Source organism: Schistocerca cancellata, chromosome 3 (assembly GCF_023864275.1).
Source record: "Schistocerca cancellata isolate TAMUIC-IGC-003103 chromosome 3, iqSchCanc2.1, whole genome shotgun sequence".
NCBI classification, from domain to species: domain Eukaryota; kingdom Metazoa; phylum Arthropoda; class Insecta; order Orthoptera; family Acrididae; genus Schistocerca; species Schistocerca cancellata.
In genome coordinates, this window is record NC_064628.1 from 256,576,865 (window position 1) to 256,596,847 (window position 19,983).

The 19,983-nt window shown below is 38.4% G+C and overlaps 1 protein-coding gene across 1 annotated transcript in view; it reads right to left on the minus strand.

The window, feature by feature from the left end:
- Window positions 1-217: 217 nt before the first annotated feature.
- LOC126174906 (SH3 domain-binding protein 5 homolog) overlaps window positions 218-19,983 on the minus strand; it is a 106,110-nt gene continuing 86,344 nt past the window's right edge. The window contains exon 8 of the mRNA XM_049921338.1: window positions 218-6,073. Coding sequence (XP_049777295.1) covers window positions 5,624-6,073 — 450 coding nt within the window. The 3' untranslated portion in view covers window positions 218-5,623. The remainder of the gene's footprint in view (window positions 6,074-19,983) is intronic.

Genomic DNA, 19,983 nt, shown 5'->3' on the forward strand with positions numbered 1-19,983 from the left:
CAGAATTTCACACTTTTTTTTTACACACACACACACACACACACACACACACACACACACACACACACACACTTTATAATTATTTAACTGACTGATAAGGTCAGTTTTGTTCCTGATCATTAAATCTTGATTACTACACAGTATTGCTTTGGATAGCATATCAAACAGTAATTTAACACCTAAAAATCAAAACTAAAAGAAAAAATGAAACCACAAATGTTGTCACATCTTTAATAAAATAGATTTTATGCAGTGAGGATTCACAATAACTGGATACTATTGGACATAAAACACAAAAAAGTCACAAAAGAAACAAATACAATTTTGATACAAAAAAGTTAGAACAGAAGTTTAAAGTTGGTTTCTAAAAGTCTGTATTTATGAGCACCATTCTGGCAAGCACCATTCCTTAATTACATAATGGTTAAAAAGACATTAAACAACTAAACTGAAAACTTTACATACTTACAAATGATAAGGCAACTAGTACATTTACATTTAGACAAGTATGGAAATGTGGAAGTTAACTGGCAGTTCAAACAGTACATAAAGTGAATGCTTTTGCACAAACTAGTCACAATGGGCTGCTCTGCAAAAATGTACACACTTATTCTTTCATTTAACAATAAACCATTTAAAATAGATAATCACACAGACAATATCTGTATCTTGGTACCAATATTTCAGCAAAGCTACATGAGGGAGGGGGGGGATTAAAAAAATCAAAACCTGTCTGTTGCTGAAATGCTAGCACAAAATAAGTCACTTCAGACTGCCAATCATTTTTAAAAATAGAAGCAGCTATAACCACAATAATTTCCTTATTTCCTCTCTGCTATTTAATGAAATGTCCATGACTGTTCAAAATTTTGATGCTGTTTTGTGAGACCAAATAATAAAGTTTCAGATGTAGACAAATAACTGCAACTTTGAAAGTATATTGTACACATTATTTATGACTCTTAGAAAAGCCCACAATCAGTGACATTCTGCACGACTGCCAAAATTTCAGATCACTATAATGTACACCAATTGGTAACACTAGGCATATCCTGTTAATATAACGTGCTCCCATTACTTGTACAAGACTAGACGGCAGAAACATGCAGAATTGCTTGGACATTTCTTTATCAGGTATTATATTGAATCACAAATGAACAGAGTCAAAGGTATACCTGAAAGATGATAAATTTAATTAAAAATGTTTTAAGTTTTTCTAACACATCAATCTACCACCAGGGATCCACAATATGAAAAGTATTTTTGTAATTGAATTATTAAGAGAAGCTTCTGAATTGTAACTATACTAAAAACAGAAGTGTTTTTAAAGTTGTACTATTTAAATAAGGATAGCACACAACCTGTAAGTAGTTTTGTACCTATTAACACTATAAAACTGCCACAACACATTTCCATACTATATTTTTGTACAAAATCTTTGAACATCTACTTTGTTTAGTTTAGTTTCAAATAAGAACACAATTACTAGAAATATTTACATGTAAGAAGGTACCTCACAGTAATACTGGTTTCTATTGCAAGTTCTTAAAGACAGTTTGATACCGTTTGATATGTTTGCGGAACATGAAGAAAGTTCCAAACAATAAACTTCAAAAAATTACTTTCCAATCACGTGTATTTTTTCTGTTTCTTATGGTAATACAAAGTCCTTGGTGGAATATCAACAATGGTAGGAGTAAGGGCAACAGTCTACCATATAGCTGTCAGTAAGTGCACACACAAGACAGAGAACATTGCTAGGCATTCAGCATTGTTCCTATGATTGACAGACAGACATCATGAAAGCTTAGTAACGTTGTCAGTCTTGATTATGTGCCAACTGACGTCTCAACTAAATGGTGAGTTGCCTCCATTACTCCTCCCATTGATTTTGCTGGTCTACAGCTTCTCAACAGGTTTCAGTCTTAAATTTTATCTCTAAGCTCCATATTTTATAACTTTTTGCTACTTGCAACACCACCGTTATCTTTTTACTTTAAGATAGTAACTGGCATCTGCTCTCTTTTTTTCCTGACATGCAGTTTTATATTTGTCACATAAAATTATTCCCCATTACCTTCCAAAGTGTGAATTACTCTGTTTCTCTTGTTAGTAGAAACTCAATGACTGTTTTGTATTGACACTTATCTTGTATTTAAATGAGTCATTAAAAAAATATGTGACTCTCTGTGTTGTGTGCTGTGACAGAAACAGTTTCCAGTCAGTAGCGATCCAAATATCATACTCACAAAAGCTACTGTAAGATATGGCACAAAGATATTCATTTGAAGCTTTTGGTCTACTGCTAACAATTCTTGGACAACTTTTACTCTAAGGTTTTATCATGTTGACTCCTTTCTTCCAGAAATTTTTGGGTAAGTTCTTAAAATGAACTTCAGAAAGACGTCTTTTTATACCACCGAAGTTGCTGTGGAACACAAAGATTTCTTTCTTGAATTTTAGAGAAGCTGCAGAATCTAATGTAGAGAAACTATTGTTAAAATTCAGCAGTCCTGTGAAATAAAGTGGACAGTATGATTGGGCACAAATGATGAGCACTACACTAATAACAATGTTTGATTTTGATATTATGAAGTGTAAATAATGAGCACTAATGTTTTCTACCATGACTCAAAACAATGACATCCACATTTTTGTGTAACAATAATTATGTGAAAGAACACTGGATATGATCACAAAAATGAGTATTATTAAGTGCACACAATATACCAAGGGGTTAATGTCTTTCCACTGTCACAGTAAGTGCAACTTATAAATGTCTGGGAGTAAAGGGTAAGTGCAAATATTTTTGCTAATATAATCAAGCAACAGAAGTATCATCTTATGTGTTTTATGGATACTGGACATCTACATGGAATAACAGTGTCACTGACCAACAAGTCACCAAAGTAAGATTGACAAATCACCTATAATATTAAGTCAATAGTTACAAATCAGTTACTGTGACTATGTTTTTCCAAAGCTCACATATGATTCATCATCTTACATAAATTGGAAGAAATAACGCACATTGGCCATTTTTCTCAAAAATCACACAGCAACAAACCCCTCCCAAATACTTCCCACATGCACACACAAGCAAGCAGTCCTTTACAAATACATATTCTGTAATATGCTTTACAATTAACATACTGAGATTTGGTCAACATTTATAAAAATAGTTTTGATTATAGAACGAGTTTTGTCCACCCATTCTTACTTTATGAGCTGCTTAAATTTATCCTTAGGCTCATCACAACAGATTTTTATTTTATTTTTTCAAACAACAAATGAATACAGAGTTTACTTTAGCTGGTTTCAGTCTCTCATAAAAATTATCTTTACAGAATCGAGTGGGATAATTTATTTCACACTGGCACTGCGTGCACTCTCTCTCTCTCTCTCTCTCTCTCTCTCTCTCTCTCTCTCTCTCTGTGTGTGTGTGTGTGTGTGTGTGTGTGTGTGTGTGTGTGTGTGTGTGCGCGCGCGCACTCTGTATTAATAATGGCCACTTTCCAGGTCAGTAAGTGAGAGAGACTATATATCGTTCTGAGGCTTACTAGTTATATAATATTTACAAGCATTATTCACATTTATGAAAATATAGCAGCATACATTAATTTAGGCTAAGAGCCCAGAAACACACTAATACTCTAATTACCTACCAATAGATGCAAAACTGATGGCAACAGATTTACTGGCCGAATGAAGTACATACCGCACATGGAAAAAGAGAGGAGGTGATTTCTTGTGATGTTACATGGTTCCATTACAGAAAATTGGCCTTTTATCTAAATGATTGTAGTACAATAGGCAACAAGACTACCTAGAACATTTGCTGTATTTAAATGACAATCAGTATGATGTAGAATGAAACCACACATGAAATCAGACAGAATTCAATTCACTAAGCAAACATCCAGTTTGTCGTTCCAAGAATTATGTAAATGCAGAGAAGAATAAAACGCAATTAACAACCTGGTCTAAAGCACTAAAGAATGAAGGAATTTCAAATTTAAATATAAAAAATGTTTGGGCCTATAACAGGCAGTTGGAAATCAGTAAGTGTGTCACAGGTGTAAAGAAGATTAACAAAGTTAACAGTCATTATAACTGAAGGTTACAGAATTCACTGAACTATACAGAACTATTAATCAATGAATTAAAGAAAATTATACGAGTGCCAATTGAAAACTAGATTCCAGATGAAACAACACAGGCATCATTTATGTTGGAAGGCATCACACATGATGAACGTCTCGTCCACCTGGACCTTGCACAAAGCATTATGTCCAGAACAAACGTATATGACACAAATTTAAACATTTCCTTAATACTTGTGTCTCTCCTAATCAAACTTGAAATTGTGATAGATTCTGAGTCCAAATATGTTCCTGAAATATTGTCCAAGGATGTGGTTAAATCCATTTAGTATACAAAAATACACCTGGGACAGATGATAGCAATGATAAAAATGGGAGCTGAGGGAGACATTTGTAAACATTTTAATTTAAAAGGATGGGGACATAAGGATAGGCAACAAAAATAGAGTGTAAAATTCAGAACTAAAAAGTGTGTTACAGATGATGTTTCTATTTCATCTGAGCTATTTTCTGTGGTCTTAAAAGAGTTTTTTAAATTACTTAACAGTGTTTGCAGAGCAAGTGACAACAATAAGAGCTATCTGAATGACCACCAATTAGCACAAAAAAAAAAACTGATCCTTTGTTCCAACCTCAGAAAAAGTGCAACAAAAAACAGTGGTGCTCAATGGAGTTAGTAGTTCAAAATGACATGCTGGAGGGAAGCTAGAAAGGAGTGATAATGATGTCATTGATCCCATTGCAGTATATGTCCACTCAAAGTGATTGTGAACACTGAGTGTGAAGTACACCTACACAATGTCTATTTCCCCCCGTTCATGTTAAAGAAATAAGAGTGCTTACAAGCTGTACTAACAATGCCACACATCACACAATCCCTCAACACAAGAAATCAAATCAACACTTTTTCATTCCAAACTGTGCTCTATTACAGCAATGAAATGTAAAACAAGATGGCATAATAAACACATATCACAAAAAGGGCTTTCATTAAGGTCCTATTAAACAGCACAGTGTGTTTTGTACGAAGTTACAAATTTTATACTGAACAGAAAAACAAACAAGAATAGTTTTAGTGACCTTCAGGAGAATGGACAATAATTATAAAAACATTCTAATAATTAAAACAGTCTATTACAGCATTGTAAGCTAAAATTATTGCAGAATCTGAATAAATAAAATATTTATTTGTACATAATCTTACGCAGCATTGTTAGATGATGCATGACGGACACCATCCAGGTACATACTCAAGCTGTCAAAGACAGCAGACAAAATATCATATCGTTACAGACAGAAACAGACATCCTGTTTCAATATGATTCACAGCAGCGAGATTCTGATAATGTACCTCATGCAGCTATGAATGAAAACAATGAAGCAACATCAACCACAATAATAACAACAGCTACAACAACTTAATGACATCTATGAAAAGTAAACAGCCATCAAGACACACAGCAGGCAGATACTGTTTGTCAGTCTTGTCAATAAAACAATATCTGTCATAGTACATATTATCAGTATTTCTGCAGATGTTTTGATGGAGATGATATATGATGTGGCGACCCAGTCAGTGGACTGTTGCACATGAGTTTATGAACAGAGAGCTCCAGATCTTCAACTTCCCTACTACAGTTTCGGTCCATTTTACGAGTGGGGCTCTGCTGCTCTTTAGAGCAGTTCCTACTTTCTACACACTTGGCTGGTGAGGAATTACTACTCTGTTGTGGTGTGCCCTTGGCTGACATACATGTCTTTCCTGTGACAGAAGAATCATCTGTCCCCTTCTGAGTGCTGTCAGTGTTGTTAGCTACATGGACATCGTCTTTATGAACTAGAGACAGTCTATGAAGCCTGTGGACAGATTCTTTCAGTTCAGCCTCCCATGTTAATTCTTCTGTGTTGTTTCCACCTTCTACAGGGCGAGTTTGCAGCTCCTGCACACACTGTTTCAGTTTCTCCAAATCCTGAAATAGTAAACATCTATTACATACTCAATAGTTAACAAAATGAGAATTTATAATGATGACTTTAGTAACATGTGCAATAATGCAAATTACTCCACAAACTGAGTATACTACTTCATCAAAATAGACTTCCACTGTAACTTATAGCATATTAAGTGAGAAACAGCAATGGGAAGTAAAAACCAACAAGAGGAATACAGAATTTGTATACAACAGAAGACCTGCTAATGATAAAATACTTATTGAAACTGAATTTACTGTTGTATTGAAAATGATGATAGTATTAATTTCCTAGATCTGTACATTAATAAGAAAACAACAAATACACCTTCAAAGTAAACAGAAAAAAAGACACCACTACATACAGTCCATCTTGCCACACAGCAACACATGAGCATGCCACATACAGAGCACTAATTAACAGAGCCTCTAATATAGACAACTTGATAAATATGTGAAGTATGACGAACAATCAAACAAATAGATGCAGCAAATAGCAGTGCTGAAACTTGGAAACAGCCTCATCAAAAAGAATTGCTACACAAAACTTAGAAAAGAAATCCACTGCTTGCATACTGTTCATTAGTAACATTCCTACAAAATAGATTTTTATTCAGACTACACATCAGCAACATTACTTTCACAACACAACACAAATTGCAAGAGACATCCAAACAAAATATTCACAACACATGCAGATAAACACAAATAATCAGCCATATTTAAAACTACATGTAAAACCTTTGTATAAGCCAAACTTGAAAAGTTTTTCAAAAAAAGATACATATAAACAATTGTTTTAAATCGGAAACTGCTACTCATGTTATAAACACTGGGCGTCCATTCCCTGATACTACATAAAGTGGACAACAGGTATCACATGGATTTATATGAAGAACTTGAAATTTTAATCACTACATAGTACAAGGAAACAATTTGCTCAATGGCAGGTTAGAAAGTAACAGTGTAAATTTCTTTGAGAATTTCTCCAAAGGTGAATGCTTCTTCTATTAATAGCAAAGAGATTTATGAAATGTTTGTCCAGTAAGAGCAAACATACTTTATGACTGTTTGTCCCATAAAAAATCATCTTTATACAATAAATACTGAAAATCAAATTGTATAACATGTGCCAAGATGTAAATATGCTTGTACAAAAAATTTCTGTACTCATTGTGTATCTATTACCTTAGCTATTGAAGAATCTTTGGCATTCTCCAGCCACTGAGAAAGAGTGAAGCATGTCTTTGAGATTATTATAGGAATGTGTAATACAACTGTAGCCTACATAAAAGACAGCTGACGATGGCAGCATGATGCCGAAATTCTTCGTGTCCGTAAATATTGGAACAAAAATATGGCAGAAGCTTAATGAGTGGTATTTAATCTCACAATCCAGTTGCCACCCTCAACCAATTCAATGCAACACAAACAAATTTAAGTACAGTGTATATTTTATCACAACAGAATCATGCCTCTTCCACTTATAATGAATCATACATAAAGATGATACTAGAGGTACTGGATGATAATAAGATGCTGATGGTAATGTAAAAATTAATCACCCTGTCCTCTACATGCTTAATGGTAATAGGTCTGTTGGCAAAAGTAATTTAAGGCACATCTAGGTTAACAGAAGAATTGAATACACATACACTGTACTACTGCAAGATGCAAATCTCCCCCTACACTGCAGCAATGCCAACATACTAGCTTTCTGCCATTTGAAGGTTCCAGGTCTACATACCATGATACAAAAAGAAGTTGGCCCCATACATTGATGCCTCATATACTCAGCAGCACAATTTGGAGTACAAATTTCACTGTAGTGCCTCTATTAGAACAGAAAGGGAAAAAAATAAAAATAAAAAGCAAACACACTTTGGAGTAAAAATTTTGCTGTAGTCTACAACATTAGCTTTTCTTAAATACATTGTACAGGAAGCTATCACAGTTTGAAAGTGAGATCTATTCAACAGTAATGCAAGGACGCTCAATAATGCTGTTGTCAGTGACTGATAGAAGATCCAGGAGAAATTCTCCTTCCAACATCCTCAAATTCCCAAAACACACTGGCCTTAATTAGCCTTTACCACCACTCCTGTGTGACCCCCCCCCCCCCCACCTCCGCTACTCATGCCTTCAAGTAAGCCTCTCACTACCCCTGGGACATTTGTACTACACCACAGCCCACTCTACTCTTTTCTAATATCTTTCTCTGACTCCAGATCCTCTGCATTTCCCTAGACTTCTATCTGACTATCATCTTCATAGAGCACATGCTACTGATCCTCCATCAACACACCTACATATTCAACATCTGCATGATTTCTCCTAACACCTTTCCCAGATTGTCCTCCCTCTCCCACCCCATGGCTTTTTCATGCACCCACTACTCTTCCCCATCAAGATTGATACTCACCTCCAGTCTCCAAATCACACAGAAGTGCCAGGAAAGTAGGGGCACTGATTTATACTCCACTGATAGTGACACTCATATGGAACTGGCTCTTCAACTTGTACTTAGCTCCTGCAATATAGCTGGTAGTTTTTATAGCTGACTGCTTTTCCACTGGGAATGTGGGCTTTCTTGGTGAACTGCACTAATAAATTATTCTTGGAATGCTAATGCTTTTCCATTATTTTCTACAGTTTCCGTCGACCACGTTCTCTGACTCCATATTTCACTACAATTTACAGGGTGACAACTATTGAGGGGAAAAAAACCAAACATAAATTACTAACAAACTAAAACTCTACTATCTGGTGAGCAAGATGTATGTGACAGGCGAAATACCCTCAGACTTCAAGAAGAATATAATAATTCCAATCCTAAAGAAAGCAGGTGTTGACAGATGTGAAAATTACCAAACTAGCAGTTTAATAAGTCAAGGCTGCAAAATACTAACACGAATTCTTTACAGACGAATGGAAAAACTAGTAGAAGCCGACCTCGGGGAAGATCAGTTTGGATTCCATAGAAATATTGGAACACGTGAGGCAATACTGACCCTACGACTTATCTTAGAAGAAAGATTAAGGAACGGCAAACCTACGTTCCTAGCATTTGTAGACTTAGAGAAAGCTTTTGACAATGTTGACTGGAATACTCTCTTTCAAATTCTGAAGGTGGCAGGGGTAAAATACTGGGAGTGAATAGCTATTTACAATTTGTACAGAAACCAGATGGCAGTTATAAGAGTCGAGGGACATCAAAAGGAAGCAGTGGTTGGGAAGGGAGTGAGACAGGGTTGTAGCCTCTCCCCGATGTTATTCAATCTGTATACTGAGCAAGCAGTAAAGGAAACAAAAGAAAAATTCGGAGTAGGTATTAAAATCCATGGAGAAGACATAAAAACTTTGAGGTTCGCCGATGACATTGTAATTCTGTCAGAGACAGCAAAGGACTTGGAAGAGCAGTTGAACGGAATGGATAGTGTCTTGAAAGGAGGATACAAGATGAACATCAACAAAAGCAAAACGAGGATAATGGAATGTAGTCAAATTAAGTCGGGTGATGCTGAGGGAATTAGATTAGGAAATGAGACACTTAAAGTAGTAAAGGTGTTTTGCTATTTGGGGAGCAAAATAACTGATGATGGTCAAAGTAGAGAGGATATAAAATGTAGACTGGCAATGGCAAGGAAAGCATTTCTGAAGAAGAGAAATTTGTTAACATCGAGTATAGGTTTAAATGTCAGGAAGTCGTTTCTGAAAGTATTTGTATGGAGTGTAGCCATGTATGGGAGGACGATAAATAGTTTGGACAAGAAGAGAATAGAAGCTTTTGAAATGTGGTGCTACAGAAGAATGCTGAAGATTAGATGGGTAGATCACATGACTAATGAGGAAGTATTGAATAGGATTGGGGAGAAGAGAAGTTTGTGGCACAATTTGACTAGAAGAAGGGATCGGTTGGTAGGACATGTTCTGAGGCATCAAGGGATCACCAGTTTAGTATTGGAGGGCAGCTTGGAGGGTAAAAATCGTAGAGGGTGACCAAGAGATGAATACACTAAGCAGATTCAGAAGGATGTAGGTTGCAGTAGGTACTGGGAGATGAAGAAGCTTGCACAGGATAGAGTAGCATGGAGAGCTGCATCAAACCAGTCTCACGACTGAAGACCACAACAACAACAACAACATGGTGTGCACACACTTTATTCAACATGTATATGTCACTACAGATATTTGGGTTTAGATTATGACATGTTTGATATCCCTGCCATCATTTGCGAAATTCTGCATGACATGCTGAAGTGTGGAAACATCGATGCTGTCAATGGCCACCTGAATGGTGGTTTTCAGCTCAGCAATGGTTTTGTGGTTGCTGCTGTACCCCACAAAAAGGAGTTGCATGTGTTCAGATCTGGAGAATATGGCAGCCAATCGAGACCAATGCCCAGTGGCCTCTGGGTACCCCAGAGTCAGAATGTGGTCCCAAAGTGCTCCTTCACGACATCAAACACTCTCCTGTTCAATGGGGTTGAGCTCCATCTTGTTGAAATGAGGGTCACTTTGGACAATGGGATAAAATCATCTTCCAAAACCTTCACATACCATTCGGCACTCTCTGTGCCACCAAGGAATATCACACCGATTATACCTTGACTGGATATTGCACACCACACAGTCACCCATTGAGGGTGGAGGGACTTCTCGATCACAAAATGCGAATTCTCAGTTCCTCAAATGCACCAATTTTGCTTATTGACAAACCCATCCAAATGAAAGCGGGCTTCAATACTAAAACAAACCATATTCACATCAAAGTCCGGGTCCACAATTCTTTGCACAATAGTGTTGGCGAAACACAACCGCTGTTCCAGGGCCCTGGGACTCACGTGGCTTATGGGTTTGCATTTTGTATGGGAAGAGATGCAGGTCTCCAACAACAATTTGTCGCAGTGTTTCACAGTTGATTCCCGCCTGTTGGGCACCTCATCTGATCAATTTCCTGGAGCTGGTTTGAAACATAGCGCTTGTCTTCTTGATGTTTTCAGGCGTTTTCACCCTTTTTTGACAGTCAACATTGCCAAAACTGTCATCACAAACACTACACGTTCTCTCAGACTTGTGATTAAAATTCTTAATTATTAGCATACTTGTACAAGTTGTCTTCAGCTTGAACTCGGTCACAAACTTCCTTCGCGATGCAGCCGGGCTGCTATTGCTCGCTTAATAGGCTCTCACAAGCACTATAAGCTCCGGCACACTGTACTGTGACAGTTTCACGTGCAAATGGCCAACAACAACAAGGCGTGTGTGAATGCGCATACTAATTCCCACCATGCCCCGCAGCCAACCATGCAGTTTGAAAGTCCAAACGCAAACCATTCAAAAGTTATGACTATTTTATTTCGTATAGTTCAATAACTGTCACCCTGTATATTCTCCTTTGGTAATACATTTTTGTTTTCTATTATTTTCCAGTCTGCATAAAAATGCTTCATTACATCAAGCAGAAAAAAATCATATATCAAATTTTAAAATGAGTTCCACACGTCATTTCCTATAACAAGTCAGGTATTGGATTCTTCAGAATGCATGAATCACATCCTCTTTAATATAGTAAAGTAAGTAATAGACAGGCACAATTGAAAGTCATTTATACAAAGCTTTCGGCCACAGCCTCCATCAGAAAATGAGAAACACACACTATTTGTTCACACAAGCAAGCACACCTCACGTACACATGACTGCAAACTTTGGCAGCCCTAGTTCAAATGCAACTATCACACAGGATGGAAGCAGCAATGTGGAGTTGGCAGGAAAGGTGAAGGGATGGTAGTGTACAGTGGTAGGAGAGAGGAATTCTGTCTCGCAGACTGTGTAGGTGCGCAGGCATTAGAATGCCAACAGGGGCAGCATCGGGAGGTTGTGGGACATGGAGGTTGGGGGGGGAAAAAAAAAGAGTGAAAATCGAGAGGAGTGGGAAAAGATGGGTGGGTGCGTTGGCAGAGGTCAGCAAACAAAGAGGTTGGGAGATGAGAATGAGAAGATGATAGGACAGAAAGCATGGAAACTGTTGAGAGGAGGGTATGGGGACTGTTTGTTAACATAGATTGAAGCTGGGTAATTATGGGAGTGGAGAATGTGTTGTAAGGATAACTCTCATCTGTGCAGTTCAGGAAAGCTGGTGGTAGAGGGCAGGATCCAGGTGGCTAGAGTAGTGAAGCTGCCATTGAAATCAACATGTTATGTTCAGCTGCACGTTGGCAGCGGCTATTCACCCTAGTGGTCAGCTGGTTGGTAGTCATACCAATATAAAACACTGTGCAATGATTGTAGCAGAGCTGGCAAATGACATGGCTGCTTTCTCATGTGGCCTGGCCCCTGATGGGGTAGGATAAGCTGTGACAGGCCTGGAATAGGAAACGCTGGCTGGTTGGATTGGGAAGTTGTTGTACCTAGGTCTTCCACTGGGTTTCGATCCTTAAGGCAAGAAGTTGGGATTGGGAGTGGCATAAGAATGGACTAGGATGCTGTGGAGATTGGGTGGGCGACCAACCACGACTTTAGGAGGGGTAGCAAGGACCTTGGGGAGGATGTCCCTCATTTCAGGGCATGATGATAGGTAATCAAAGCCCTGGCGAAGGACTTGGTTTAGTTGTTCCAGTCCAAGATGGTAATGGGTGATGAAAGAGGCACACTCCTTTGTGACTGGTTCTTGGGGGTGATGGGAGGATTGAGGGATGAGAGGGGAAATAGCATGGGAGATCTGTCTGCGGACTAGGTCTAGGAGGTGGCCAGATTGTATAGGAGTGATTTTTTGGTGTGAAAGGGATGATAGATTTTGAAATGCAGATACTGTTGGTAGTTGGTGTGTGGGAATGTGGACAGAGGTGCAGATGGAGCCATCATACAGGAGGAGGTCAACACTGGGTTGAGGAGGACAAGGTGAAGCAGATGGGAGATAAAGTGTTGAGGCAGTGAAGGAATGAAGGTAGGGCATTTTGGCCCTGAGTCCAGATCATAAGGATACCATCAATGACTGTGAAGCAGACCAGAAGTTTGGCATTTTAGGAGGATAGGAAGACTTCCTCTAGATGGCCCATTAACAGGTTGGCATAGGAAGGCATTGTGCGGGTGCCCATTGCTGAGCTGTGAAATTGTCTGTATATGTTTCCCTCAAAGGTATACACACGAATACACGGTACGGCTTTCAGCACCACAGCAACCCCCCCTCCCCCTCTCCACATTGTATGGGCCATCTACAGGAGATCTTCCTAGCGTCCCAAAATACCAAACCCCTTGTCCGGTTCAGGTTCACTGATGTATCTTCATGATCTGAACTCATGGCCAAGACACCCTACCTTCATTCCTTCACAACCTCAACACCTTCTTTCCCATGCACTTCATCTGCTCCTCCTCAATCCAGGATGCCACCTTCCTAGATATTGACCACCTCCTCTCTGATGGCTCCATCTGCACCTCTGTCCACATTAAACACACCAACTACCAACAGTACCTGCATTTCAACATCTGTCATCCCTTTCACACTAAAAAATCACTCATACAGGCTGGCCACCTCCTAGACCTAGTCCGCAGACAGATCTCCCATGCTATTTCCCATTTCACCCCCCAATCCTCCCACCATCCCCAACAACCAGTCAAAAAGGAGCGTGCCTCCTTCATCACCCATTACCATCCTGTACTGGAACAATTGAACCAAAAGTCCTTCACCAGGACTTTGATTACCTATCATAATGAACTGAAATGAGGGACATCCTTCCAACCCCTCCTAAAGTTGTGGTTGGTCACCCATCCAATCTCCACAGCATCCTAGTCCATTCTTATGCCACTCCCAATCCCAACCCGTTCCCACAAGGATCAAATCCCTGTGGAAGACCCAGGTGCAAGACCTGCCCAATCCACCCACTCAGCACTTTCAATTCCAAGCCAGTCACAAACTTATCCTACCCCATCAGGGCCACTTGTGAAAGCAGCCATGTCATTCACCAGCTCTGCTGTAATCACAGCACAGGTTTCTATATTGGTGTGATCACCAACCAGCTGTTCATCAGCATGAACGGCCACTGCCAAACTGTGGCCAAGAGCAAAATAGACCACACTGTGGCACAACATGCAGCTGAACATAACATGCTTGATTTTAATAGCTGCCTCACTACCTGAGCCATCTGCATTCTCCCATCCCCGCACCACCAGCTTTTCTGAACTGCACAGATGGGAGTTGTCCTTACACCACTTTTTCTGCTTCCATAATTTTTCCAGCTTCAACCTATGGTAACATACTGTCCCCACACCCGCCACCCTATAGTTTCCATCTCCTCTCTCCTATCAACTCCTCTCCATTCTCGTGTCCCAACCTCTTCCAACACACCCACCAATCTTTCCCCGCTTCTCTCCTTTTTCCCCAACCTCCCTACCCATGAATTCTTGATGCTGCGCCTGTTGGCATTCTAGTCGCTGCACACACTGCGCTCCTCTCCCACACTACCTGAACACTACTATGCCTTTCCCTTAACTGCCCCCCTCCAGATTGCTGCTTCCATCCCATGTGACAGTTGCATTCTGGCTCAAGCAGTCCTGTCAGTTTCTCTTTTTCTGATGAATGCTGTGGCTAAAAGCTTTGTGAAAGAGTCTCTTAATTGTGCTGTCTGCAACTTAACGTGCCATCTTTATGGTAAGTAGCAATCTAGCTTTCCCTACATTGCCGATACTCCTACATGGGGTTTCCATTGTTTGATACAGTAAACCTACAGTGATATGATACGATCACCACATGCTAAGGGGTTCTCCGCCTAGTAATGAAAGTCATGAGCTTAAGACCAAGATCTTCCCACAACTTACCTCCTAGCTACTAACCCTAATATAGGGTGTTCATTTTATTTTTATTAAAAAAGGGGACATTAAATTAATTTTAGAAAAACCCAAGACACATAAGGAAAAAATGGGACATAAATTGTATTGACAAAATTTAATGGACATAGTTTACCTTTACATCATGCACTCAGATGTTCCAATTAATTTTTTACAATTATTCTACCACAGTAATACCACACTTTTCACTTATATGTCCTTCATCAAGAAGTGCATTTTCTTTTGATATTGTGTCTTAAAAGTCAGCACATGATACACCATTAAAGCATGTTTCAAGAGTGAGCAAAGACTTCACTGTTTCAACTTTCACTCTTTTCTTTTTATTTACCTGACCACAAAGCGTTTACTAAGGAAAACCCATGTTCCACAGCAGCATTTGACCCAGGGAATTGCCAGGCACAACTCCATCAGATGAATCATGTTTTTCATGTTAATGTTTTTACTATTGAAACAGGCAAACATTTTAAACCATAATACCCTAACACTTTCATTATCTCATCTTTCACTTTTTATTAAGCTTTTTTACACATGAAAATTCATCGAAGCGTTCATCTTCGTTAACAGAAAAATTTGGTACATTACTTCTAACGAAAGAACAACAGTACTTGATATCTTTCCACTTCAGTCACTCCTTTTCATTGACCACCCAATAATCAACAGCATTGCTGAGAAATTCTTCAATAGTAATTTCACCCTCTTCTTCCCAGCTTTCTTAGCTGCTCATGTATAAAGGATGTGAGAAATCTTTTAGACTTTCTACACTGTAATTTATCCAATAATTTGTTTATTTCTTGATACACTTCCACTACTGTGATTTCTTGTTTCGCAATACTTAACTGTTGTGGGGAGGGGTTTTAGCTGGATAACAAGAAAATGTAGAACAACAATAGACAGTGGGTTTTCAAACAATTGTTTAAGGATAACAGGACACTTACCAAGGGAAGTCAAATAGGATTTTAAAGAAGGAAATATCTCTCTAATCCTTTCCAAGGCTGGCAGCAGAGATAGCCATCTTGTCTTGCATCGCCCAAGTACATTTTTGTATTCAGTTTCACAAACTTACAGAATGACTTGAGATTCAACCGTTACTGTATATATGTAGAAATGCTGGTCTGTTTTTGTTTGGGATATGTGAGCAATAAATTTTGTATGTGAATGTGTGTGTGTGTGTGTGTGTGTGTGTGTGTGTGTGTGTGTGTGTGTGTGTGTGTGTGTATGTGTGTGTGTGTGTGTGTAACAAATGTGCAGCATAGAGTATAATAGATTTCTATGACTGTGCTTTGTATACTCTGTGGCAGTACCTTAACGACATTCTGTAATCCCCTGTGCTATGTAATTATGGATGTTAAAATATAGCTTGCCTTATTCCTACATTTTTCGTATTCAGAATTACTTATATCACTGTGCGAATTCCAACAATTTTGTTCATAATTAACATTCACTGGGTAAGCAATCTGAGCCACTTTGCAAAGAATTGTGCACCACATGTGCTGCGCAGCTAACTCCTATAATATTATTCACTGTCTTTAGTTGCAATTTATAGAACATGTTTTTTTCTGTCCTGTGTTTGCCACCAAATTGGTGTTAGCGTTGTCTGCAGAAACTGCAACAATCTTTCCTCAACCTCATATTTCTTTAAAATCTCCAGCACATAATTCTGAAGTAAATCTGGAAATTCTCCAGACAAATTAACATATTAAGCACTGTCATCATGATTCTATTTTCAGGGTGAAAACGCCTGAGAAGGAGAGGAAATAACTTCAAATCCAGATGATTTGATGTATCATCATTACAGAAATGAATCAAGCACTTTTCAGTTATTTAAAACCTGCTGAACTGCATTACACCTCCGAATTTAGGACTGAAGATGTTTTTTTTAACAAATGCTGTAGTACAATCCATTGACTTACAACTATGGTTATGCATTGCCCTGTGGTAGACAAACGTGGCTTCTCATGCTGCTAACTGCTTATCCATTTCAGTTACTGTTTTTAACTTTACGTAGTAGTCACTCATACTATCATTTGCACTTTTTGTTTGGACAGACATTTAATGTTTCTTCATCTTAATATAATTCACAATGTCAGGCCTTCCACAATGTCCAATAGCAAATTTTGATTTGCACACCTTATGTTCTACAATTTCTCCACTACCAGTGCCCAGTGGTATAAGGAAGCTCACTTTTAATATTGCTGTTAAAACTGCACTTTCATTTTGGCATAATGAAACAGTAGTGATGGCATAGATTTAAAATTGTCACACCTCCACTATAATATTTTCAGACTGCTTAAAACAACAAATCGAAAGTACAACACAAATCACTGCTACCAACTGTGCAAAACATTAACAGTGTGGTGACGAAAGCAGGTAGCAGTGGTGTAACGTACCTCTGGACGGAAAAGACTGCTTAGAAGAGAATAACCTTTTTTTTGTTATTTGTAACCTAGTTTTATGTAATTGGTTTACTTGCACTATTGTTCTCTTGACTCCTTTCGAGTTAACGAGGAAGTAAACTGCTAAAAGTCATCACAGCTTTAATTAACTGTAAAACATGGTACCCATAACAGTAAAAAAATAAAGTTTCAAACCAAGTTCTACAAGTGGCATTTCATAGTGTGTATAATGCGCAGTTAACTGCAAATCAAACATTCAGTCAATTAAAATACTTTAGCCAAGTGGAATCACAAAAAAAGGAACATTTGAACATCCTCCCAAAATACTTTCGGGCTGGTGTGACATTTTGGAAAAAAATGGAACTGTACCGGGAAAACTCAGACTAATGGACATCTTACCCTAATATGTAATTTTTATCTGCAGCAGTGGGATAACGGTAAGAAAAATTGTTACACTTTTAGACAACAGTGTGCTACTTATAAGTTTTTCTGGGTGCTGAATACCCTGGAACATCTCTCTTCATTAACATTAGCTTCCAATACCAGAAGAAATTTCTAATTACTTCTATACTTTGAAGATTTTAGGTCTTGTTAGTCTGTTAGCTTAATACCATAAGTAAATATGTTGTCAGAAATGAAAACCATCGTCTACTGCCAGATGCACAACTGCATATTGTAATGAGCCAGAGACGACAATCTACCAGACATTTGTTTTACGCAGTTATCATCCACCACCTGTAGCCAATGAGATTCTATTTGGTTTACAAACTAAAAGGCTCTGCTGTTTCTGAGTGACCTGCAGCAAATACAGTGATGTAAATATTAACAAGGGGAAAAGGGCTGTGAGGTAATGGGCGAGTTGTGGTAGCCTGAAAATATTCTAAGTTCAGAGTTGGCATGACCACCAGGGCCATTCGGCAAGCTGGGGCTCACCAGCAACCGCGTGGTGCCAAACATTAGCCGGAGCAAGAGGGGTAGCCCCAGCATGTGGTCCAGGCTGACTGCATGGCTGGAAATTCCATGTTGATGCTGTGTCGAGGAATGGGCTTTGTGTTGATGAAGGAGATTTGTATGCCAGGAGTGCCAAAGGTGGTGGACTTTGTGAAACCGTAATGGCAGACACTTCACAGTTCATGTAGAAATTAATAATAGCCAGAGGAATCATGATACCTTAAAAAGAAACACGTACATTACCATTATTTACACGACGATTCTGATGGTGTAATCAGATTTTCAATATCTTTATTAGTTTAAAGTTTAGTATCTGACTGTAAATTATACAATTAACACCCGGCAACGAATTTCCAAAATCTAAATTGTTCATCCGATTTTGTTGAGCGATGTGTCTTTAGAAAGCTATTGGTGTAAACCTAAATTGGTCTAAATTACAGGCATGTAACCTGAATAGTACATGAATTATTGGAGGTCAAAGTGGCCGAATACTATTGATCGTGTCAGGCCATAAGTACTCCACAGTGACACGAAAAAACGGTAGCAGTTAGCTTATAAATATATTTATTCATCTATGTCTTTATTTATATCTGATATATACTATTCATGAATAAATTGGTCAAATATTTACTGTGTTTTAGAATGCACATAGACATTAGGCTACTGGCCTACTTTTGTTTATATTCCTTTGATATATGTTTATTTGATTTGTTTATGTAGTTAATAATGTGTGTTAGAGCGTGTTCATGGTCCAGCCATAGGAATATTTATTTTTATTTCAAGTTATTTAAATGTAAATCCAGTATTTCGTATGTGTTTCAATGTGTTTGTGAGTATGCGTTGGCTTGGAGACATGGCGGGAGCGCTCTAGCTAATCACAGTGCTCGTGAATGGGAAGACTGGATGGAAGCGAGTTCGAATGAAGGGTCTGGGACAGTATGGCATGAGGGACGCACGGTGGCGAGACAGACTTGGGGTGTGGAGCGGTTTGCGCATGGTCGCAGGAGATAGAAATATTATGTAGTGCTGACCTGTGCACTTGTGAGATTTCCGTGGCTTCTGAAGTGAAGACGTAGTTTGTGTTTAGAAGTGAATATCTCGCGAGCTATGTAGTTGCTCATAACTAATTATGTGAAGTAGGAATCTATTGTTTCCCTGTTATTCAACTTATATTTTATTTAATTGCTGGACCAGTGACACCAATAAGTGTTTTACAGTAGTAAATGGCATTCTTAAAGGTACTGCTGTGCATGTACTCATCATTGAAAGTCGTTAACATAGTACCTGCAGATTTTATTTAATTGCAATCTTTGATCTATAAATTTCTATGTTACATTCAAAATTTGCAACTGCCGAGTGATAGGAACCTTTTACCATTCGATTAATGTGTATATTCATATTGTATACTGTAGACTCAGCAGTATTTGGCATGTAATGCGGCAACTACTTATCATACCCCTAGACAACGAAACCAGCCAAAACTTTTAATATTTCAACTCTGAGTCTGAGGGTACGTAGTTGAGGGCCACCATTATTATTATTATTTTTTTTTTTTCAAAGCTCGCAAGGCGAAGCTATGATATGAATCTTACACCTTTCTTAAAAGACAAATTCCTGTTGAATTTGATAAGTAATTGCCCAGATTATTTGCACAAGTTGATGACATTTTATTTCTGTAAGCAGTTGAGGTTGACTCTACCCTCTTACACTGTACAACATGCA